This window comes from Zingiber officinale, chromosome 5B (assembly GCF_018446385.1).
Source record: "Zingiber officinale cultivar Zhangliang chromosome 5B, Zo_v1.1, whole genome shotgun sequence".
Lineage (NCBI taxonomy): Eukaryota > Viridiplantae > Streptophyta > Magnoliopsida > Zingiberales > Zingiberaceae > Zingiber > Zingiber officinale.
The window spans coordinates 1,566,942-1,592,222 of NC_055995.1; the positions used below are offsets into that span (position 1 = coordinate 1,566,942).

Here is a 25,281-nt window from a genome sequence, read left to right on the forward strand (position 1 = left end):
ACTGCCAACTGCAACTATGAAGGAGGGGTATTTAAGTAATTTCGTTGATCAAATGTCTTCTACGACCATTCTCTCTCTCTCTCTTTCTTCCGTCGAGCATTTGCGAGTTACGACTGCGTTTGCTTCCGCGAAAACCTCGAGCCCTCGGGTCGATTCTGATGCCGTCCCAGCTCGCTCGCCTCCTCAGGCCCTAGTCATACGCCTGCAGGAAGAAGGCGAAGGAAGAGAGGACGAGGAGAGGACAGTATTGAAAGAATTAGGGCTGATCCCGGGTGGATGATTCATGGTACTGAATCGCTGACCTCCTTTCTAGTTTTTTGATGTCCAGTTCGGTCCTTTGTTCACGCTACTTCGGCTGTTTTTTGGGGAAAATCGGGATGGCGGGTAGGGCATCTTTGGCTTGTACATGTTGTTGAATAAGCGGACTGGTAGATTCTGGATTTACATCGTCATACTATGTCACGTTGAATATTGTGATTTAGTACAAGAAAAACGCGCCTTTTATGGCCTTTCCTTTTGTTCCTTTGCTTCTTATGGCTAAGAACTTGTCGGCTTAAGGATTGCACATTCGGAGTATTAAGGTAAACGAGGAAGTTTACGGGGACTTAAGTTCTATATTCGGATTACTAAAGTTCTGAATTTGGAATTTTTGAAACTGATGGTATTGAATCGCCAATCCTCTTCAGTTTTCTTCGTCCCATAGGCTTTGTTGCCAGATGCGGGGGCTTTATTTACTGCCTCATCAATTTGTACTAATTGATGAATAATAGGACTGTGTAGTGGAGATGCTAGGCTTCATCAGTATGTATTTTCTCTAGTTTCCTTCTTTGTATCTCAATTCTCTGGTTACTGTGATGGAAACGAGAAGAAAAGGGATAAATTTGAGTAATATGAAATGAGATCTGCTGCGTACTCAAGGTGAGGAATGTACTTTCGTCCTTCTAGTTCCTCCATTTTCCCTTTTTCAAATAAGTAGGAATTGGATGGAAAGAGCCTTAAGTCTAATAAGCACAATGCTTCCTTTCAATTCTGTCCAAGTAAATGAGTTGAATGAAAGTCACTATCTCCCAACTGGCAAGTACCTGGTTAGTAGGGTGTTGGAACTTGTTACTTGAGGTATCCCAATGATAGCTGTTGTCTTGGATGGGTACGATGGGATGCCCCCGGAAGAAAATTCCTCATCTGTTGGCTTCCTCTAGATTTCAATGCTGTACTTTGTGAAGTAGAACTTTGCTATTTTTAACAGTTCATTTCTTTTTATTATATTTCATGGTTTTAACCTACTTGTTTTCAGGCAAGCCCAGACAATATTATTGTAGGTTCTCATGTGTGGATTGAAGATCCAAGTGTGGCTTGGATTGATGGTGAGGTATTTCAGATTAGTGGTCACAAGGTCCATGTGCGCACAACTAATGGAAAAATGGTATGTTGCACAAAGAATTGACCAAGTATCACTATAATTTTCCAAATGTTTATTTTTTTTTACCTTTTTTTACTTCCTAAAATCTTTCATCACCACATCTTTACAATTTATTGTTTGTTGCTGAATGGTTAAGTTATAGAGAATGTTTAGGTTGGCCATATGGTTAAAATGTTGGGTATCTATTCCATGTCTTTGTATGTTCATTTTTTTGACTTGATACTGGGGTGGCAACAAGAATAAAAAAAAGGGTAGTTCGGTGCAAGAAGCTCCCGCCAATGCAGGGTCTGGGGAAAGATCGGACCACATTGGGTTTATTGCGTACAAGCTTACCTTTGCATTGCAAGAGGTTATTTTTACGACTCAAACCCGTGACCACAAGGTCACACAACAAGTTTATTGTTACGCTAAGGTTCTCTCTCACTCCAAGAATCTCAAAGGAAGATATGGAATTATTAATGTTGTCACATTCTGTCCAAGAAAAGGGAAAAGAGGATAGTAAAAGAGAGTGAGTGACTTATTTATTTTTATTTTGAATCAAAAGCGAAATTGGTGACAATTTAATATGAAGTGTAGCATATGAAAGAGAGTAGGTTTCCAACAGAACTTGATTTTTTATTTTCTATTTTTTTTGTAATATTTTTCTTAGTTTTTGAGAAAATCAAACATCTTCTATGAAAATCAAAAAGTTTTTATTTTTCTAAAAATCACGAAACTTAAAAAAAAAAAAAAGGGCAGCCCGTTGCACGAAGCTACCACCATGCGGGGTCCTGGGGAAGGATCCATTGTACGTAGCCTTGCCCTGTTTTTTGCAAGAGGTTGTTTTCAGGATTCGAACCCGTGATTTTTTTATCACAAAGCAACAACTTTACCGTTGTGCCAAAACTCCCCTTCTCTAAAAATCATGAAACTTACAAAAAAAATTGAAGCGAACACACCTTGTTAATAGAGAGAAGATGTCAGAACTCAGAAGAATGAAAGACTAAGTCTAATATCTACTTCAAAATTGGAAAATGAGATGGTGTTGGAAGAGAGAGAGAAACAAATTTACACTAAATCATGCATCCAATAGAGAAAGGATAGATGTGAGATAGAGGAAATTGATGATGAAATAAAGAACAATACTTCAGTTTGAGAGATAGGATAACTGGAGCAAAGTCAAGGTGAGTACACTGATGCAATGCAACTTTGCTATATCACAAGATTGATATTGGATCTTGCACAAGGGGAGACATTTTGGTGCAATAATGACAAAATTTGTTAAAGATATGAGTTATTTTCGATAATCTTTTTGATTATCTGAAAGTAACATATTATTTTATATCTGGAGCTGGTTTGTTTTTCGTGGATTGATTTTCTTTATAACTGGGTCTATCATATTGTGAACGGGTAAACATCCACATCAACATCTCACAGCCCACTAATGATTTCTTTGAGTCTTGAATCTGGTTGAGTTCTCATTTCTAAAATTCCACATATTAGTTTTAGATGGTGTAATCAGAAACTTAGTGGTTGTTGTTCAATGGTGTGAGAGGGTGCATAAAGGTTTGTCTTTTCTGAAATTTGGACAAGCTAAATACTGCACTTTAATTTCACATGTGATTTATTGTTATTAGTTTATGCTCAAATTCTCTAATTGATTGGCAATTGGCATGGATATTATCTTTGATATTCAGGGTAGAAATGGAAGTTGCTTGTTAATTTTTTTTTCTAATGATGCACTTAATATTTGCACCAAGGTCGTGGCAAATATCTCGAAGGTATTTCCTAAAGATACAGAAACTCCACCAGGAGGAGTAGATGACATGACAAAATTATCATATCTGCATGAACCTGGGGTTTTGCAAAACCTGGCCACACGCTATGAGCTTAACGAAATCTATGTAAGCTACTTCTTTGACACATGGTAAATGCTTCCCAGCAGAGAAATGGAATATTAGAGTTCTTCATAACTCCACATTGTCTGAACTTTACAGACATACACTGGTAATATCCTGATTGCAGTGAACCCATTTCAAAGGTTGCCGCATCTATATGACACCCATATGATGGAACAATACAAAGGAGCAACATTTGGGGAGCTGAGTCCCCATGTTTTTGCTGTTGCTGATGTTGCTTATAGGTTATTTTAGTTCTACTTCTACTTCTAAGGTATGATTACTTTTCTGTTTTTCTGACTTGTTCTTTGTGATAAGGAAACAGGGCAATGATTAATGAAGGAAAAAGTAACTCCATCTTGGTCAGTGGTGAAAGTGGTGCTGGTAAAACTGAAACAACAAAACTGCTTATGAGATATCTGGCATATTTAGGTGGACGGACAGGAATTGAAGGACGGACTGTCGAACAACAAGTTTTGGAGGTAAGACAATTAAAACAATTCACTGTCTCTTTCTAGAGAGAATAAATGAATATCCAAATTGAGTTCTCGATTATTTTTATTAGTCCAATCCAGTTCTCGAGGCTTTTGGGAATGCAAAAACTGTTCGGAACAACAACTCTAGGTAAGACTTGTATATTTTCTTTATATTTACTTACTCCAATGTCAGATTATGATTTTGTTTTTCCAAAGAATATCTAGCATCCATTGCACCACCATTTTGTGAGTATCCATGTTTTGAAAAGATCATCTTTTGCTGGAAGTAATTTCTTCTCCACAGTTTAGACTTGTATATCATTTCCATCTAACTAATTGAGTTTATTTCTCTGTGGCATGACAATAAGTCGTTTTGGTAAGTTTGTTGAGATCCAATTTGACAAAAATGGGAGAATATCTGGCGCTGCTATTAGAACCTACTTGCTTGAAAGATCTCGTGTCTGCCAAATTAATGATCCTGAGAGAAACTATCACTGCTTTTACCTTCTATGCGCTGCTCCTCATGAGGTACTTTCTCTATGGTTCTGAACTCATCGATGTAATGCTATTAGAATCTTGTCTTTTTTGGCCAGTCCCTCTTTTCCGCTGAAGTTATTTTTTGTATACATGGAATGCTACTAATTTTGACAGGATATCAAAAAGTATAAATTGGGAAGCCCAAGCTCATTCCACTATCTAAATCAGTCCAAATGTGTTAAATTGGATGGTGTAGATGATGCTGAAGAGTATATTGCAATTAGAAGGGCTATGGATATAGTTGGAATAAGTGAGCAAGAACAGGTATATAAATATTGTTGATCTTGAGGAATTTTAATTATGCCTGGATTTTTTTTTTGTTCACTATTTTTTTTACTAAAGAGACAATTCTCAAGGTTTCCCTTGTTTTTTAGTCAACAATGTTAAGGATATTGTACCCATCAATGAGGAACTTTGGTGATTGTTTTAGGAGGCAATCTTCAGGGTTGTTGCTGCTATACTCCATCTTGGTAATGTTGATTTTGCAAAGGGACCAGAGATAGATTCATCTGTTATCAAGGATGAGAAGTCAAGATTCCATCTAAACATGACAGCTCAACTCCTAATGTATGCTATAATTCTTATTTGCATGGCTACTGGTATTCTTTTAACTAATAACATGTTTAGATTCTGCTATAATATGCTTATGGCAGGTGTGATGCCCGAAGTCTAGAAAATGCTTTGATTAAACGTGTCATGGTGACACCTGAAGAAATTATTACCAGAACTCTTGATCCTGCTTCTGCAATTGTTAGCCGAGATGGGTTAGCAAAAACCATTTATTCCCGCTTATTTGATTGGTAATGATAACTTCTGTTGTCTGCTGATATTCTGCTGTAAAGTTTCTATTGAGCTGAGATATGATTCAACTCTGGATTGATATGTGGCTTACAGGTTGGTCGAAAAAATTAATGTATCAATTGGACAAGACCCAGATTCAAAACATTTGATCGGAGTACTTGATATTTATGGTTTTGAGAGTTTCAAATGTAATAGGTAAGCCATCAGTATTATGAGAGACACTGTTTTAATTATCTAAAGCATGGTTTAAAATCTCGAGTCGTACCAAGGTTTCAGTCCTAGATCGGAACGATACAGTTTCGGTATTGTATCATGCCGTGCCGATATAGTCATTGTACTTTTTAAATATAAAATATATTAACAAAAAAATCTAAATATTTTAAAATAAAAATATAAAAAATAAAATTATATATATATATAAAAGATAATTTTATTAGGCTTTAATTGAGCCTATTTAAATTATCTCAAGCATAGCTAGGAGTTGATTAGACTTATTAACTTAAGTTATGTATTAAATACTAAGTTAAAAATGACCCCTCCTACCTCTGTTCTGACGACCCAGGGCACAAGCGGCCCACTTGACAAGTTCATACTTGTCGCCGGGGCCAGGCCATGGGTCTGGACGCGTCTCCAGGCTCGCGTGACACTTCCAGATGCATCGTCGGGCTTGCACGACACGTTCGGACGCATCGTTGGGCTTGTGCAATGTGTCCGGACTCGTCATTGGGTTCATGCGACTCATCCAGACGCGTCGTTGGGCTTGTACAACGCGTTCAGACGCGTCCGTTGTGGCGTGCCAGCTTTGTGCCGGTGCTGGTCCGTGGGCGGAACAAGATGTATCTAGCGGCTCGAGATTTTAATTTTTGATCTGAAGTATCAACAACAACGAAATTGCTCATTCATGCACTTTGCTTGTGACAGTTTTGAACAGTTCTGCATCAATTTTACAAATGAAAAACTGCAACAACATTTCAATCAGGTTTACTCGAAACTTCTTGATACCTTGGAGATCCTTGAGTTGTGTGATTTTGTTCTATGATGATTTGTACAGCATGTTTTCAAAATGGAGCAAGAGGAGTATACCAAGGAGGAAATTGACTGGAGCTACATTGAATTTGTTGATAACCAAGATGTTCTCGACTTGATTGAGAAGGTACATGAAAAGCTAACATGATTGGCATTGTTGATGATCATTGAAGGCCTTTTGCTCTCCTAGAGTCTATTTCCTCATATCTAAGCAAAGCTTGAGGTTGAGATCACTTCAGGACTAAATTTTTTTATCCAAATCAAGCTGTATGTATCACGATTGAAGGCCATCCATTAATCTTTATTGTCTTAGAAACATAACAATGCATTACCACAAAATCATCACAAAGACAAATTTAGATTACAAAATAAATCTCCTATATGTTAAAAACTTGAACATATCTTATAAATATTGTCAAAATAAATGTGTTCTAAATGTATAAATTCCAATTTGAGTTCATGATGGCATTAGACTTAATAAAATAATAATGGCCTTCTCTAGGCTATTTTTTGTTGGCGGTTAAGGTGCATGCTGATTAGGGTCAGTATAGTATTTTATGTTGGCTGTTAATTTATGATAGAACACAATCTTTTTCCACATGGGCTTGAAACCAACATTGGTAGTTTTTGTAGTAATCTTTGGCAAAAGGTGAAACGATGCGGCCCCACACTTCCTAGAAGGGGTAAATTACGAGGGGTTTCGCCCAACAACAGTAGCGCATGCATGGGGTGAGGCAACCAACGGAGCATTCTGTGGGCATTCCATACTCGCTTGGAATTGACCCCAGACTTATATGTGGCAACACCATTGCATAAACCATATGTGCCAGCTTGTGGGGGCACATAGTTTTCTTAGTAATTGGAGCAAAATGTGATATCATTTACCCCAAGCGGCCAGTATCGCCGGCCCCATGGCAAGATAAAGGCAGGTAAATGATAGGCATCATTTTGTCCTAACGTAGCGGCCCTTGGCATAGAGGAGGTCAGACACCCAATGAGGCAATTTGTGACGGTTGGGAACCCAAGACCTATTGGAGCAAACACCCATGTAGGTACCAATTGCGCCAACTCATGGGGGCATAGTTGCCTTAGTAATGTTTATATGCAATGTTGTCAAACTTGACAAATAAATTCAGTCAACATGAATCCATTAGGATCAACCACTAATAATGTTTATTTTTATAATTTTTTTTTAATTACAATGATGCCACCAATGATGCATTGTCACGCAGTTAAATCAAAGAAAACTATCCCAATAGCTGGGATTTTATTAGTAACTGCAGTAACCATGCTTTATGGTGAAACTGTGAGTACAACTGCAAGAGTTGTAAAGTTGATACAGTCACTAATCAGTCTTGTCTCTGAGCAATTTGTTGTACATTATTATGTTTTTGATGGCCTTCCAGTGTGGTAATTTGGATCTGTAACATGCCAAAACAAGACAGATGGCACACACTTTACTTATTCTTTGACTTTGGGCTTGCTTTTCAATCTTAGTAAGGCTTAATTTCAAATGAAAAATTGGTCTCAGTCTGCCATTAAATCTTTGTTTTCCAGTGACATCATATTCAAAAAAATGGGAAACTTCTAAGTTATTAGGTGTTTTACCATCCTCTTCCTTAAGAAAATTACCTGATATTCTTACTTTCCATATTAGTGAATGATTGACCTTTCACCTCTACCTGGACTTGCTTTCAATCATTCCTAATGCCATTGGTGATAAATTTTCTTGTTTTCTTCAGAAACCCGGTGGTATCATTGCCCTTCTTGATGAAGCTTGGTATGCATCTAGACTCTGACTATTTTTGATGCTTCACCTTTACTGATTAATTGATTACGTTGGTACTTCTTCAAAAGAAAAGAACAAAAAATACTGTGATAGTTCACTTGTTTTTTTTATGACATCTTACTGTTGTGAGCTTGTGACTGACCTAGATTTTCTTTTAAATGGTACGTGAGACAGTATGTTTCCCAAGTCTACACATGAGACATTTGCCCAGAAGTTGTATCAGACATTTAAAATCAACAAGAGATTTGTCAAACCAAAGCTTTCTCGTACAGATTTTACAATCTGCCATTATGCAGGCGAGGTAACTGTAATCTTATCATGCCCCACTTGCATGTCAATGTACATGGTAATTGATTGTCATCTGTGTTACCATTTGATAGGTAACATATCAAGCCAATCATTTCTTAGACAAAAACAAAGATTATGTGGTGGCAGAACATCAGGATTTACTCAATGCTTCAGCATGTCCCTTTGTGTCGGGTTTATTCCCTCCACTTCCTGAAGAAACATCTAAGTCATCCAAGTTCTCTTCTATTGGATCACGGTTTAAAGTAATATTTTTTTCTCATCATTTACGACTGGATTTCTGAAGTAGTTGAACTACTGACTTTTCCTTAATTAGCTCTACATCTGTCTTACATTGGGTTTTGAATAACTTCTTTATTTGCATTATGTTTGTTAGCTTCTGTAGAAGGGTTTTTTTGAGCTTGAAAATTCTAGAATAAAATCTGCATATGTAGCTTCTTTGCTCAATAGTGTTTATTTTATGTTAAAATTATTGCTGGTCAGATTGGCATTTATCTTTGTTTTCAGAGTAACAGTGTGTGCCACTAATTTTCTTTCTCCATTTCCATATGTTTCTTCCTTGATTCCACTACACTGAATGAAATATGATTTAATTTCGAAAGCTCATCAATACATTTGGGGAAGGAACAAAATCATGTTTTTCAATTTTATTATTATTATTATTATTATTATTATTATTATTATTATTATTATTATTTTGCTTTCCATTCTAAAAAAGGCATTTGCATCACATGTATCCGGTCACAATTGGTTTGTATAATTGGGCTATACCAGGTATCTAATCATAAATATCATATATTCTAGGATCAAAGTATAAAATTCCAATAATGGATATACATACAAGGTAGAGAGAATTACTTAGGGAAAGCAAACTTATAATTTACCCGTTAACTGTAACTATCACAATGGCTATGAATCCGTGATACGAAAGTAAACATCTCCATATTGCAATTTCTGGTGTCATTTTTTTCAATTTGAGAGTAATTCCTTGTGTGGATCTCTAGGGTAATTTCCTTCTCCCTTGTACACAACTTGCTTCTCTCTCACATAAAACAAAACATCTATGCTTGTGCGCCACAAGCAACTAATACCCTCATATCCGCGTGTGAGCTTCTATATGACGACCATTGTGAGAGTCAAGGATATTTACTACCCAAGTTAGTGCTTTGCTACCTTTGTAAGCATCTCATGCCGTGAGTCGATGATACTCACCGTACGATCCAGAGAAATAAAAACAATCTTGAGCAAGAGTGCTAAGAACCTAATTGTATATACCATGTATCCTAGGGTGCATAATCTAAAGTTACAATAATGGATATAAATGTAAAGGGGACTACCTAGAGAAAGAAAACCCATATAATTTTCCTTTTAATCAGCTATATTGGTTTCTTTTTGTACTAGTGATAGATTCTCAACCCTTTGTATGAATAATATGGATGTGGAGTGTAATTCTGTGCAGATGTTTATCTGGTACTTTATTTGAGCAAACTTCTGAGTGATGAACTGCTAATAGAACTACTTGTTCAGATATAAGTTGTTCAAATACTTGGGTTATTTTGATATTTTCATACCTGTTGTGTATGATTATATAAATGTCCATTGTTAACCTAAATATGTTATGATTGTTATGATAAGCACATGCTGATTTAATGATTTTTGATATGTGATGTATATCGGCTTCCATTTACAAGGTTTAACTAGTTTTCAACTTTTTTGTTCTATGGGTAAATCTTAGTTACAACTTCAAGCTCTGATGGAAACTTTGAGCTCTATGCAACCACATTATATTAGGTGTGTGAAGCCAAATAATGTTCTCAAACCTGCTATCTTTGAGAACTTCAATGTTATCCAGCAATTGCGATGTGGAGTAAGATTCTAACTTACTGCAGCCTGTCTCTCATTACTATAGTTTTTGTGCTTGACATCAGCTTTTGGAATTTTCTTTTATTTGCTTTTTAATTATAGGGAGTTCTTGAAGCAATCAGGATAAGCTGTGCTGGTTATCCTACCCGAAGATCATATTATGAATTTTTTCATCGATTTGCTCTTCTTGCACTAGAATTCATGGAAGAGAAGTATGTTGTTTGATCCATCTGAATTATGTCAGTGTGTTTTATACTGATTAGTAAAGCTCATTATAATCTACTTAATTGATATGCCTGCTTTGGTCTTTTAATTTTCTTAATAGTTATGATGACAAGATTGCCTGTCTAAAGATTTTGGATAAAATGGGATTGAAAGGTTACCAAGTAAGTTCAAGTTTACACAATTGCTTTAATTCTCTTTCTTGATCACTTCTCCTGTCCTAGAGCAGCTTTTGATTTATCATTCGGAATACGGTCCTTAGTGGATATCTAGATAAAATATGACACTTTGTAGTAAGTGCCCCAAACCACTTTGTAGTAAGTGCCCCAAACTTTTAAAACGCTCATGCATTTAGCCATAGAGCAAAACAAAATCTTGTAGCGAGGCATGGTCAGATGATGCATTGTGAATAATGCTTGTATGACGATATGATATGATACCTGACTAACACTTGTGCTTCAAAAATCTTTTTCATTTATTTTGTTTATTTTTTACAAATTTTTTTCTAGTTATTTAATTTGAGATCTCATTCAGTTCTAGTCTGATTGATGAAGATTGAAGTTTTGTTAAAAGGTTAGATATGTTTGACATTGGATTTGCATCTCAAAAATGCATTTATGGGAAAAACATTTATTCTGAAGTGCATTATCTAAAATTAGTATACTATTTACTGAATTATCTTTCAAAACTCCTATGGCGGAATGTTTGATAATAAAAGTCCATTATTATTCGATGCATTAGTTTAATTGGTTATACAAGCTTTGAAATCTCAATCTGAGCAGGGTTTTGACACTCGGTCGTCTCAAGGCATGTCGGGCATACTGAGTGTTGGTGAGGTGTGTCAAACACAACAAGTGGCTGAGAAGGGGAAGGAGAGGAGGAAGAAGAATACTTGTTCTGTTTCAAGAAGTTGTGGTGACAGTGAGAGAGACACAACAGAAGTCTAGTAGAGAGGAGGAGGAGCAAAATGGTGCGAGTCATTTATGAAACATTCACTGCCTCGTTAAGACCTCGTTAAGAAATCCTCGTCGCGAAGTTGTGAGGTTGCCAAACCCTTGTTATGAAGTTGCAAAGTCGTTAAATCTTCATTGCAAAGCCCTGTCTCCTTGAAGCTATAAATCCTTTTCTGCATAGCTACAAAGCCCTTGTCATTGAATATCACCCAATTATGGGACCTTAACATCTCTAGACTCACTTGGATGCTCACGGCAGTCGCTACCATGCAAAAGCCTTGTGAATCTTGCTTAGAGTCATTATTGACCTTGCGGAAATTTAAGTGCCATAGTGGATGGCTTAGATGCATTAGCATCCTCATGGAAGGTAAGTAGTGTTGGTCCCAGTGCGGCCGACAAGAAGGGGGTGAATTGCCCTGAAATTTAGATTAAACCCTTCTCGTTCTTTTAACTTTAACTAAGACACACTTGTTAATTAATAGAAATAAATTGCATAAAATAATAAACGATGCTACCAGATTTACTTGGTTTGCAACTGGGAAGGTTGCTAGTCCAAGACAAGTGAAGCACACTATTGAAACTCTTTCGGTCAAGATTACAGGCGGAGAAGCCCCATACAACGATTAACAACTCAAAAAAATGAAAACAAAAATTAAAAGCTCGTATACAAGTGTTGTATCTGAACAAGAAAACAAGTTCTCCTTTTATAGCCCTCTGATGTGGCAGCTCCGAGCGCCTGGAGTGGATCCGAGCGCACTTTATCTCCTTCGCAATGACTCTTTAGCAGCTCTTGGATAAAATTTTATCCACGCCCGGCCGCTTGGACCGGTTTAGGCACCTGGAGTGTTGCTGACGTGGACTTTGACGTCATCCTCGCAGCAACGGCTCGCCGAGGCGCCCTTTCTGCACCCTCCTGTCAGGGCGCTTGGACTAATCAACTTTACGTTGACTTTTTCGGCTTTCGCTCCGGTTGCTTGGGTGATTCTTCGGCCATCCAGAGTTGAGCTCGCCCGAACTCAACTTCGGCCTTCTCTCCTTGAGCAATCTTTTGCTCCACCTTCTCGTCCCTCATAAGCGTCGCGCGCGTCCTACTTGCTCCATTGGTGTACTCTTCGGCAGTTTTTTGTCCCTCGGATGCATTGAGTTCGTCGACTCACTTCTCATGCCATCCTTCTCGTCCGCTGCGCCTTCTGCTCGAGTTCTTGTGTTTCTAAGTCCTTGCACACTTAGACACAAGACATCAAAAACGCAGAGCCTAACTTAATCCGGTTGATCACATCAAAACTTACCCGGGATACTTAAAAGTAGAAGTGTTTCAAGCTGGTCCACATGTCTGTCAGTAGCAAAACCAAATGTTTCACTCTTGCTGGCCGACATGTAATAAAATTTCAGCCACACACACACGGGATTGATATGGTACCCGACTCCTGTCCCTGACACGCGCCCCCAAATGGGTGTGCAGGCGCCTGGAAGTGATCCGGGTGCTTGGATGTCTGTGAGACTCATGTACAGGAGTCGAGCACCATAACAGGGCTTTATATATAGGGCAACCTAGTGCACGAAGCTCCCGTCAAACGGGTTCCGGGAAGAATCCATTGTACGCAGCATTACTCTGTTTTTTGCAAGAGGTTGTTTCCAGGATTCGGCCTCTTGCAAAAAAACAACATTATTATATATATATGCATATAATATTATTTATTGCCATTATGAATTTTAATAAATTACTTACATCAATGATCAATTGAAAAACATTGATAAATGATAAATGTTTATCATTTATCAATAATACTTATATAAAATTCTTCAATTTGTCCAGAGGGATTTCATTTGATTGGATATCAGATAACAATCTCACTGAAGCTCTCTTTCGTGAATGAATAAAATTTCAAAGGGATAAAAAATTCAATAATTTGTAGCGAAATATTATTTATATTTGTTATGCTTATAAAAACTTAGAGATGTTTCAATTTTTGGCTCCAAATTGAGGATCTGTTCTCATCAACATCATAAGTTTGTTTACATAGCCTTGCATAGAAACTATATGTTAACAAGAAGAAATATTTATGAAAAAGGAGTTAATATTATTAGGATAATGAGTGCTTCATTGAGAAGGTGATGATTTTTCTAGTGTTTTCTGTGATTATCTTATGCCGTAGCTAAAAGAAATATTTTATAAAATCATAGAACAATCTGCCACTAGCGTGTTGGGTTCAGCCATTTGTCCAAAATTCTTAGGCCAAGTTAATAGTTGCTTATCTATCTAAGATTATAAATCCTCTTCATTACCCTACAATTTCTCATGTGAGGCTAAATTATGATGTCATGAAGGCATAAGGGATAGAGGTGGAATAAAGAAAAGTCTATTTAGTGCAATGAAAGATGATAAATTGATTTGAATATTGCTAGTGCTAAAGCATTGTATAATCTCAATGGAGGCATAAGATCCATGTGCTTGACTCCAAATATTTGAGATAAACAATCTCAGTTATGAACATTTTCTATATTTACTTCCATGCAAAAATCCTCTATATTATTATTTAACTGTTTTATCATAAATCCTAAACCGAACATATGGTTTACCTTGACAGCTAGGCAAGAGCAAGGTGTTTTTGAGAGCCGGCCAGATGGCTGAACTGGATGCTCGAAGGGCAGAAGTATTAGGAAGAGCAGCCAGAACCATACAGAGACAAACTCGGACATATATTGCTCGCAAGGAATTCCTTGTGCTACGGGAAGCAACTATTCAATTGCAAACTTTCTGTAGAGGTATAAAAGCATATTTGGAGTTTATCTATGCTGCTTAGTTTATGCTGGAGACTCATGTTAAGTGAATGTTCTTTTGTTTATATAGTTTTCTGTATGCCTAAGTCCATTACTCCATTTTATTAATTGTCAACTTGCATTGACTCTTAATGCTTCTCATCTGCATTTCTTCTAAGTGGAACCATGTATAGGTCATGTTTTGATCAGTTTCTGCCAACACAAGCTGTATCTTATATAGACAGTTAAAAACTTGGCAATTGCGCAAAACCTTGGTCAGAATACACTGACATGTCCCATCAGGCATACTTCTTTGTAAATGAAGTATTATTTGTTTTTGTAAATGTAGGACAATTGGCTTGTAAGTTGTTTGAGCAAATGAGGCGTGAAGCAGCGGCACTCAAAATTCAGAAAAATTACCATTGTTACATTGCAAGAAAATCATATTTAGCTCTTAAAACTTCAGCAGTTACATTGCAAACAGGCTTAAGGGCAATGTCTGCTCACACAGTGTTTAGGTTAAAAAAACAAACTAAAGCAGCAATCTGCATTCAGGTACCTTTTTCTCGTCCAGAGTGTTTAGTGTTTTAATTATTGTGCTTAAGGGTAATATTGTTGTGTATGTATTGAGCTGCTAATCTAGTATTTTTCTATTTTTTTCCAATTGTAGTCTTGTTGCCGTAGTCATAGAGACTATTTATATTACAAGAGATTGCAGAAGGCCACACTTACCTATCAATGTGCATGGAGGCAAAGGCTTGCTAGAAGAGAGCTGAGAAAACTAAAAATGGTATGGTTCCTAAATCTTACTATTGTTCACTCTGGCCCTCGTTGAAATTTATCTGTTTAGAATGTCTACTGATTAAAACCATAATGGGAGTTTGGTTAGTGGTATCTTATTGCCATGAGAATAACATGTTTGGTTCACACAGTATAATATGTTTGATTCAATAAATGCATTTATAGGAATGTGACGGTGATCTTTTTAATTTTTGGCATCCCTTTATTGCGTGATAACTTCAAATTTTCATTTAATTATTTTTTATTTCAACAACATACTTTGAAAATATAAAATAGTGAGAGTCAATCATACAAAAATGTAATATAGTAAATATAATATAATATCTGGCTTGATCAGATGCATATATCTCTCATCAAGCTCTATGCATGGTATATCACTAGTAATATTTAAATTACTTAAATCCTATAATTTAATGTATATTTCTATATATAAAAGGAGATGAGAATTTGTCTGAAGGAATAATGCACCTCCACAAGTGGTGAAGTATAGGATTACTACCTATTTATATGTAATTCCATGTTTCTTGACGTGTGATTCCACTAGCATGTGAGACTCCTCAAAATCTGAAAATCGAAGATAGAAAATTCATGAACCAAACAAAGCAAACATTCCTTCAAAATCTTCCTGCAAATTTTATGTGATTCAACAAATCAAATTTGCCTAAAAGAGTTTAGTTGACCTTTCTATTACCAAAGATATATTGACTTTATGTGGTGGAGTCAAGATAGTTTGACTTTCAGCTGGTTATTCCATAGGCTGCCAGGGAAACAGGAGCTCTGAAAGAGGCAAAAGACAAGCTTGAGAAGCGGGTTGAGGAGTTAACTTGGCGTTTACAGTTGGAGAAACGTCTAAGAGTAATTATTCTCTTTAAAGTTGATTGTTTACTGAGTTTATGATTTCAGGTAGATGCAACTATTTACAGTCTTAGATATAGATATGGTTGTGTTCTGAATGCAATATATCCATTTTACAAGTTGAAATAGTGCTACCTTGAGTATGCAGACTGATCTGGAAGAGTCAAAAGTGCAAGAAGTGGCCAAGTTACAATCTGTGTTGTCTGAGGTGCAACTACAACTTGAAGAGGCCAAGTCAATGCTTACTCGGGAGCGTGATGCTGCACGAAAAGCTATTGAAGAAGCACCTCCTGTTATTAAAGAGACCACTATCCTGGTTCAAGACATGGAAAAAATCAACTCATTAACAGCTCAAGTTGAACAGTTGAAGGTAATCGTCAATTTTCATCTGGTAGTATTACTCCATGGATGAAAAAGTGAATATGTTAGATATTATGATGAAGATAAGAAAAGTTTTGCAACTTATCCACTAATATAGAGAAATATTTATCTTTTGTGGAAACACTTGTAGTTATTTTTCTTTCTGGAATTGTAAATTCAGGATTAGCATATCAGTAAATTTTGTTATGATGAATGCTTTAGATACTTGATAATTTATTTGTGTTTGCATATCAGGATTTACTTTATAATTTCTTCCTTCTCTTATTATCATGATAGGATTTATTGCAAACAGAAAAGCTGGAAAGTGGTGCAGCCAAGAAAGCTTACCGCGAGGCACAAGAAAAAAATAATGAACTCATTAAGAAAGTTGAAAATGCTGAAACAAATGTTAATCAGCTTCAAGATAGTATTCGGAGGTGCTATTTCTTGTTTAATGAGTAGTGGCATACTCTCCTTTTTTACGTCAGCAAGCTAACATGAAATCAGTGTTTTTTTTATAGTAGAAGCAAAACATCTGAATGCTTTGTCTCCCTAGTTTCTACCACATCTCTGTTTGTAATTGAGATAGTAACTTGCCTTCTGTCTGCTAAAACAGGCTTGAAGATAAAGTATCAAATCTGGCATCGGAGAATCAAGTGCTTCGCCAGCAAGCACTTTCCATATCACCAACTAGCAGAGCATTGGTTATGCATCCAAAAGCAACTATCTTCCCTGTACATACTGTTACTTTAGTGCATATTGATTACTACCTCCTAATATCTGACCTCCATTTGTCTGTGACTTTGTGTCACAGAGAACGCCAGAGAATAACAATGTTCTGCATGGAGAAACAAAACTTGCATTGGTAAATAAAATTTTCTTTTATTCATTCAACATTGTGAGATGTGGCTTACCTTTATCTGATAAGAAAAGGATAACAATGACTTGTTTTCTTTCCCTATTTATGAGAATATTTGTAGGATTGGAGTCCTGCATTACCAAATCCCAAGAATCTTGAAATTGATGAAAAGCCACAAAAGTCACTGAGTGAGAAGCAGCAGGTAGATTTTTGATCAAATTCCTAGGATGTTATATTGATGTTGCTATCCTGAGACTATCCTTGTGTCCTTTCTGGAACCGGATAATTAAATTTTTGTTGTCTTCAGGAAAGTCAGAACTTGCTTCTTAAGTGCATCTCTGAAGAGCTAGGATTCTCCAAGAGTAGGCCTGTTGCTGCTTGTCTTGTATATAAATGTCTCCGCGAGTGGAGATCTTTTGAAGTTGAAAGGACTAGTATTTTTGATCAAATAATCCAAGCAATAGGCTCAAAACTTGAGGTATCTTATCTTTTCTGTGCACTTTAAGTCACATTTTGTTTTTTGGTACCTCAAACTCAAGATAGTGTATGCAGCTCTTTACTTCTTTGTGTTTAGTCCGTAATAAAGAAACAGCACATGTTTCTAATTAAATTCTATCTTATGAAGTATCTCTTTTTTGGTTAATGTTTCAGGATAACATCAATGTATTATCTTACTGGTTGTCCAATACATCTACCCTATTGCTGCTTCTACAACGCACACTGAAAGCAGGTGGCATGGGAAGTTTTACTCCTCATAGGCGGAGAACATCGGTTCCTGTATTTGGAAGGATGTCTCAAGTAAAACAGTTACTGCTTTGTCATGTTTCTTCCGGAATTAAATTCGCATATTCTCAATTTCGAACTGATTTATTTTAATTTTCAATATAATTTTTTGAGGGAATTCGAGCATCTCCTCATAGTGCTGGGCCTCTTTCCCTGAATGGTCGCATGGTTGGTGGATCAAATGACTTGCACCAAGTCGAAGCTAGATATCCAGCTTTGCTTTTCAAGCAACAACTTACTGCATTTCTTGAGAAAATTTATGGAATGATAAGGGACAACTTAAAGAAAGAGATATCTTCTGTCCTTGGCTCTTGTATACAGGTACTCTCGGGCAAGTAATATTTTGTCCTTAAAATCTATTTACTATTACACAATTTGACAGAGCCTTTGGCTTTATTCAAGTTGTTGAGAGTGAAATGTTCTAATGATGCAAAATATGCAGGCTCCAAGGACATCCCGTGCAAGCTTAGTCAAAGGAATACGTTCACCAGGAAATGCGGCAGCCCAACAAGCCCTTATGGGACATTGGCAAAGTATTGTGACGAGTTTAACAAACTACATGAAACCACTTAAAGCTAATTATGTAAGTTGGAGTAGAGTTTGGCACATCAATATTACTCTTTCGGTATTGTCTGATTCAACATCCTAACCTGTTCATCTTTGTAGGTCCCTCCATTCCTAGTTCGGAAGTTGTTTACCCAAATATTTGCTTTCATCAACATTCAACTATTCAATAGGTAGATAGTAGATTTGACTATGTAGTTCCTCGCTTTTAACTTTTCAGTCTGGTCATAATCCTTCTGCAAGAAGATATGCCAATATGTATTTCCAATTTTGTAGTCTTCTTCTGAGGCGTGAGTGCTGCTCGTTTAGCAATGGGGAATATATTAAATCAGGACTTACTGAATTAGAACGTTGGTGCAGTGATGCAACTGAAGAGGTGATCCACGTTCCTTTTAAAAGTCGTCCAAATGACCTTAAGCTAAAATATTATTTTTCATGCAGTATGCAGGTTCTTCATGGGATGAGTTAAAACATATTAGGCAGGCTGTTGGATTCCTGGTAAATTATCTTTTAGCAAACCACACACTTGCAAAAGCATATTGAATAATTATACATGTTATCTTGTAACTACTATTTAAGATATTTATTTAAATTATCTTGTGGTATAGGTTTTACATCAGAAACCAAAGAAGGCACTGAAGGAGATAACTCAAGATTTATGCCCAGTTGAGACCACTCATAAATATTCTAACTTTCAGTCATTGGGATTCTCTGTAATGAACTTTATGTGGTCTGATTTGGTTTTCAGGTTCTTAGCATACAACAGTTATACAGAATCAGTACTATGTACTGGGATGACAAATATGGCACACGCAGTGTTTCATCAGAGGTTTGATTTAGCTTAGCTGGATATGTTCTCAGTTAACTTTTCTGAATATATAATATATACACACATAATTTAGTCTTTAACATACATAAATTTCATATTGACACATTAGAATAGATATGTTGTCCTATGCCAAATCTTTCATCCCATAGCTTGCCTTTAGGACAATCATCTAATTGAGTGAAAGACTGATGGTATATACCTTATTTTGCTAATGATTCAAACAGTTCTATCACACATCTAGGCCTTTTATCAAATGAAGGTAGAGTCAACTTTGTATTTTACAGATTATTTCAAGTATGAGACTTATGATGACCCAGGACTCAAATAGTTCTTCCAGTAATTCTTTCTTGTTAGATGATGACTCCAGGTAAGCCTAAAAGCTTTTCTGCTGTTCCACATTTCAGTTACCATAAACTATATTTACATTCTCCGTTGATGCAGCATTCCATTTTCGGTCGACGATGTCTCAAAGTCGATGACAGAAATAGATATAGCAGATATTGATCCACCGCCTTTCATTCGCCAAAATTCAGGGTTCGCATTTCTGGCACAATGAAAGTAGCAGCTGTCGTCCTCGTGTTTATCCACTGCCGTGCCTCTTCGCCTGTGCGTAAATATTCCAACCGTATCGTCAAGCAAATAGGTTACCTGGTAGCAGCACTTCCTATTTGGGTTTAATGTGCTTTCATTTTTGTTGAAAAGTTTTGTCCACGTTTGAGGTGTATTTCTGACCGTCGACTTAGAACTGCTATTGAAGATTCACTGAACGAAGTTGATTATTCATTCCACAGATTCTTCATGTAGTTCAGTCGTTCGGCAAATTTCTGGCTATTGTATATGTAAATTACAGCTCAAGCAAGAAAAATGTTGTCGACTTCTTTTGTTCTTTCATCGAATGTTCAGGTTTGAATTTTTGCGGTTAAGGCCGGCCTTCATATGTATTTTCAGGGAGCAGATCCTTTAGTCTGTAAATTGCAGACCAGGGGATGGTTCACTACATGAGGATCCTTAATTTGGATAGACTTCATTTTTAAGTAGGTGGGGTCTATCTAAATCAAGGGTCCTCATCAATGGATCATCTCTTGATCCGTAATTTATGGACCAAAGGATCCTACTGGTATTTTTATAACTGGTGTTGGGGTGCTTCTGAGTTATCTGTCATGAGTATTTTTTTATTTATCTATGAAAAATACCGGCCTGGTTATCAGGATTAATTTGATTTATCATTTTTGTTTTTTTTTCATAACTGGTGTGGATATTTTAATATATGTATTTTCATTATTTGAATAATGGTGAACTTGATTACAATATTATTTATGTATATTTTATTCTTATATTTTATTTTTATTTTTTTTAAAAAATGAGTAATTTATAATGGGGTAAAAGTATGATTTTCAATATAAAAAAAATAGACTTCGATCAAATTTAAATATTTCTGATATGAATAAATAATCAACATTATTGAAATTATAATTACTAATACAATTCCAACTAGGAATCTTTTTTCTCCACCTTGTTCCCGTACTATCACCACAAAATCGAATTTAAGAAAAACTTTGGTTCAGTTATTTTGGTAATTTGATTTTTTTTAAAAAAAATTTTGATTTTTTTTGAATAATTTCGGTTTTAATTTTTAAATTCGTAATAAATCGAAATATAAAAAATCGTAAATCTCTAATAATTTGGTGATTGTCAAAAAAAAAAAAAAAAACTCTATTTTTAATCTCTCATATGATTGGAAACTCAGTCTTTAAACAGCAGCGATTAAAACGGTTTGAGGGGATGGTGTCATGTGGGCCGCCTTCATAATGGGCCTTACAATTAAATGGGCCTGAATATTCGTGTTAATTTATAGTAATTTAAGGAAAGATAAGTTGCTAAATTAACTATGTTTACTTGTACCAGCTCAGTGTAGAGACAACTTGAGCATTAGTTTCACCAATTAAAATAAGAATTTTGTACACGAAATCTCGATAGATAGATTAAAAGAAAAGCTTCCAGCCATCCTACATTATAATTCACATTGCTGGAGAAGATAGCCAAGTGATGAGTTTACCATATCTAGAGACAATAGATGATGAATACTTTTAGGCACTCAAACCCCTCTGGAGAGAACTCCAAGGATTGGCAGGAATGCTAGCACAAGCTTGTGCGGAAACCTTCGCCATTGTCTCTTCGTCGACACCTGCATTGCAGATGTTCGATAAAGAGCGCGTGTGTTTCATCCCATACTCTGAGAGAGATCCACAGTGCCTCTCGAAAGTCCTCACCTAAAGAATTGAGGTCAGTTATCAAGAATGAATTGAGTTTCAATTCTAGATTCTGTATTTTATCAAACAGTGATGCTCACCATGGACCGGAGGCAGGACCAATCATCCACTAAAGGCTGGCCTGCAGGACGAACCATTTGCAGCACTGCTGGACCTCGCTCGGCGCCAAACAACAAGTTCCCGATGAGTTCTACACTAGCATCTATATGCAAGCGATGAGCCATTACATCAAGTAATTCCTTGTGGGCATCATGTTTCTGGAATGAGCCTAGAGGTGCCCTTTGATACTTCACGAGGGCAATAGAGGATTTTAGTCACCAACAACTAAACATCAAAATTAAGACCAGAAGGCAGCAAGAGAATTGAGAGCACATGTAATGCAAACCAACCTTGTGCCAAAAATATACCAGATCTGCATCCCGTTGGTTAACAGCAGCTTTATGAAAAGATAATAATGAATTATCTTCGATAAAAGTGGCATTATCATTGGCAGGATTGGAGCCCAGGTACGAAAAAAGCTTTTCGGCATTGAGTTCTAGATTTCCATATTGCATGACATGTGAGCCATGTCTATAGTTGTCGTGTACTGAAGTTCTGGTTTTAATCTGCAAATGACATGGGACAAAAAATTAAAACCCAAAAGGCTATCAAACCGTTCAGATATACAGAAACCAAATCCGGAAGTACTTACAAGTTGATACTGCTGCTTCAATGTTTCAGTCCGTAAATTGTGTACATCACTGTAGATAGAAGCAACAGATAGCTTAGAACTAGACACATATAGAAAAAACCAAGCAAGCTTGTACTAGATATCATTCAACTTTGAAAGGTTTTCATTAAGAAACATTTATTTTCTTGCAAGGACATGCATGCTATGGTTGTAAAGATTTTTATCACTTGATTCCACAGCTAAAATCCTATTCCTGACCTACCAATAAGTCCAAAATGGAAAATTTATGTAGTTCGTGTACCTGTCTTCCATCCAAGAAACACTATATAAGTCACCCAAACAAGTGTGGAATTCTGGAGGCAGGCTAAGGTCCTCTCCAGGGCAATAAGTTCCCCAACTACTTTCGTAGGCATTTGATGCCGTTGTTGCATAAATGTTAATGTCTTCTGGGAGAAGACCCTCAAAAATACTACCTGACTCACAGGCTTCAAGATAAAATACCTGAAACAACAAATAAGAATGTAATAAGTTAGGTGCTCCTAGGAATTAATATACTGTCATAGAGGATTACCAAGCTTCTGTAAGAACCCAAAGCATGCTTTTTCTTTAATACGTCGACCAACTCATCACTATACAAGTAAGGATAGGTGGGCAACCCTACAAATTTCCAGGACAGCCAGTGCATCAGTATCATCATTTCTAAAGACAAAGCAACATGCAACAAAAGATAACTCGTGAAGTTTTCCTCCCTGATCTTCTTTGATTCTTTTCAATGTTACATTACATCTTCCAAGAATAGACTATCGTGCCAGATCAACTTAATGAATCATGACAAGCCCAAACCATCCTACCTTTTATATATGTTATATTTACTTGAATTGGAGTAAGAGTGGGAATGAAAGGAAGAGAACTAAAATCATTAATTTCTCTTGTTTATTATGCAAACCAAATTAGGTGGGAAAAGAAGGAAGTGAAGTTTAACCAATGACTGAGATGACTGAAAACAAATAGGAAGTATTATTTATTTTCTTTTGATTCCATACAAATAAACATGAAGAATGAAAGAGTGCAAACAAGATAATTCATTTCTCCAATTTCCTCTCGTCAAAGTAAATACAGCATCAAACATAAGATAGGGAAAAGCGAAATCATGTATATTCAAAGATGTAATGGCATGAGAAAAATTTAGGAAAGTACTCACCAAGCACACCCGGTCCACCATGATCAGAGTAAAATACAAAAATATGATCATCCGGGCCACTATTCACAACTTTTCCACTACCTCCAGTTAGAGCAGTTTTATTTCCAAGAAGAACAGCAAAAAAATTGTTCACATTAACATCATCTCCAACATAATCCTGCAGGGAATTGACCCAAACTAAGGCAAGTAATTCAAGGTGATCGAGAAAATGTTAAGGATGAAGTATGATAAAAAAATAATCAAACCTTTGGAACACCAGCATACACATCTCCACCCTTGGGATGATTGATTATGACCCCAGGTCTTGGGTTTTCCTCATTGTATGCAATGTCATCATACATGAAAACAATAATATTCTCATCTTTCAGCCCACCGTTCTTCATTATTTGATATGCATGACAAATATCTGCCTGAGTTTATGATTTGAAGTGTTAGATATAATTATAGACAGACCAAAGGAACTTCATTACTTCAAACAATAAGAATTCCTTCAAATTACACTTGCTCCGCAGCTCGAAATCTGAGAGCTCAGAAAACCCAAATTAATCAAACATCTTATGGTGCCTCTCATTTATAAGAATAGTAATTCTATCTCCTATGAATTTTTGTGGAATTGGTATTTTTATATCTGATTCTGCAAATGAACTTGAAATACCAATTTCCTACATAATTATGATTGCCTACTCATCCTTCGTTACTCTTTCCTACTCTCTTCTAAGGAATTCCTAATTCCATTGTCAGAGATCCTTATTCCTACTGTACTGTTCTTGATATATTCCCACATTAGGCTATGTAGCACCAGCATGCAGAGACCATTAGACCACATCTTCCACGGCCTCTGTGCATGCGCACGCCTAGCTAGGTTGTACAGATGATTAGGTTTAGGAGTCGAACCACAACAGCCACTCTCACCGACCAGTCTCACCATCCAGTCTCACCACAACGACCGACCAACAATACCCAAGAGGGGACCAAATGGATTTAAAAAAAAAAACAATAAAAAGATAAAATAAACTTCCAGGTGTTCCCAAATCCCAATCAAAATTTGCCCTTCAAGCAAAACCAATTTAATTACACACAAAAATTGTCAAACTTATTCCATCAAATTTTCCCTTCTCATTTGTTTTGAAAAATTCTCAAATTCTTAGAAAATCTTCTAGCATACTTCTTCGACATCCAAAACTTCATCCAGACAATAGAAAACATGTATGTCCATCCCGGAGATCTTAAGATCTTTGCTATTCAATTCAAATCGATGAGAACAATTTTAAGAAGAAAAAGCATGAAACCCTCAGAGAGAGAGAGAGAGAGAGAGAGAAAAGCCGTAGAAATCCAACTTGTCTTCGAATTAAAAAGCCTCAAAAAGTAACGGAAAGTATAACGCCGAACGAAAACAAGAAACTTTTCGTAGATAAACAACTATAAAGCAATATTATAGAAGAGAAGAGATGAAGGAGAAGGGACGGCATATTATCCACCCACCTGATGACGGTAGTTATAATAGCCTCTGGATCCGGCGATGAGTACGGCCCATCGGGTGCCAACAGCGTCGTCGCCGCCGCCACCATCGACCCTCGGATCGTCGATTCGATCAGAGGGAAGCCGTATGGGGTTTCGAATAGCGTCAGAAATCACAAGCGGGAGGAGCAGACCAACAACGGCGAGGAGGGCTCCGGTGGCGGAGCGGCCCATCGCGAGCGTATCAAGGAAATGACTTGGGTGGGAAGACGCGAATAAGGGACCTTTTATAGGGAGAGGAGCTCGTGCTTTCATCGTCGTGCTGTTACTGATGAATGGATCCAGACCGTTGGAGGTTAAACCATATGCCATTGGATGTGTGCGTGGGTCCCGTAAAAGAATTTGGAGAGACAAAATCCATGTTACTCTGGAAGGAGGGCATTGCTTGCCATATGTTCAATCACGATAATAATAAACAAATCCATGCTACTTTGAAGGAGGACATAAAATCTATCGAAAAAAAAATAATAAAAAAATCCAATTAATGTTATTGGCTAGACCGATCCGGTCTCATAAATTTTTTTTTATCGATAACTAGAAT

The 25,281-nt window shown here is 36.7% G+C and overlaps 2 protein-coding genes across 3 annotated transcripts; one reads left to right on the forward strand and one right to left on the reverse strand.

Moving 5' to 3' along the window:
• The first annotated feature begins 69 nt into the window (after nt 1–69).
• On the forward strand, nt 70–19,970 carry LOC121983873 (myosin-17-like). 2 transcript variants are annotated; one of them, XM_042536543.1, is made up of 39 exons: nt 70–286; nt 1,295–1,423; nt 3,160–3,303; nt 3,397–3,542; nt 3,623–3,779; nt 3,863–3,921; nt 4,142–4,301; nt 4,425–4,574; nt 4,741–4,877; nt 4,964–5,110; nt 5,205–5,306; nt 6,033–6,090; nt 6,163–6,264; nt 7,880–7,917; nt 8,101–8,227; nt 8,307–8,477; nt 9,968–10,099; nt 10,198–10,307; nt 10,421–10,481; nt 13,859–14,036; nt 14,380–14,585; nt 14,701–14,820; nt 15,588–15,686; nt 15,835–16,056; nt 16,344–16,483; nt 16,663–16,780; nt 16,861–16,911; nt 17,027–17,107; nt 17,213–17,383; nt 17,557–17,703; nt 17,803–18,009; nt 18,131–18,271; nt 18,355–18,425; nt 18,529–18,628; nt 18,694–18,750; nt 18,861–18,917; nt 19,001–19,081; nt 19,366–19,448; nt 19,523–19,970. In XM_042536543.1, the coding sequence occupies exons 1-39, from the start codon at nt 284–286 to the stop codon at nt 19,635–19,637; spliced, it is 4,578 nt and encodes a 1,525-aa protein (XP_042392477.1). In that variant the 5' UTR covers nt 70–283; the 3' UTR covers nt 19,638–19,970. The 2 variants fall into 2 exon arrangements, with proteins under 2 accessions (XP_042392477.1, XP_042392478.1); XM_042536544.1 differs by lacking the exons at nt 70–286; nt 1,295–1,423 and having other exon boundaries at nt 3,161–3,303; nt 3,616–3,779.
• A 1,007-nt stretch (nt 19,971–20,977) lies between these two features.
• Nucleotides 20,978–24,953, reverse strand: LOC121983874 (vacuolar-processing enzyme-like). The gene is made up of 9 exons (XM_042536546.1): nt 24,705–24,953; nt 23,468–23,632; nt 23,223–23,379; nt 22,593–22,678; nt 22,323–22,522; nt 22,043–22,091; nt 21,741–21,956; nt 21,432–21,638; nt 20,978–21,351 (listed from the first exon to the last, which is right to left on the reverse strand). Exons 1-9 carry the CDS (start codon nt 24,912–24,914, stop codon nt 21,169–21,171), a joined length of 1,473 nt encoding a protein of 490 aa, XP_042392480.1. The 5' UTR covers nt 24,915–24,953; the 3' UTR covers nt 20,978–21,168.
• Between the last annotated feature and the right edge of the window lie 328 nt (nt 24,954–25,281).

Bases quoted from the DNA above. Each gene is read 5' to 3' on its own strand.
- LOC121983873 (XM_042536543.1), top strand. The intron at 10,308-10,420 runs GTATGTTGTTTG...TTTTCTTAATAG, and splicing joins CTAGAATTCATGGAAGAGAA to TTATGATGACAAGATTGCCT. The intron at 17,704-17,802 runs GTAAAACAGTTA...TAATTTTTTGAG, and splicing joins TATTTGGAAGGATGTCTCAA to GGAATTCGAGCATCTCCTCA.
- LOC121983874 (XM_042536546.1), bottom strand. From the start codon at position 24,914: ATGGGCCGCTCCGCCACCGGAGCCCTCCTCGCCGTTGTTGGTCTGCTC. The intron at 23,633-24,704 runs GTGGGTGGATAA...TCATAAACTCAG, and splicing joins ATTATAACTACCGTCATCAG to GCAGATATTTGTCATGCATA. The intron at 21,957-22,042 runs GTAAGTACTTCC...TGTCATTTGCAG, and splicing joins TGAAGCAGCAGTATCAACTT to ATTAAAACCAGAACTTCAGT.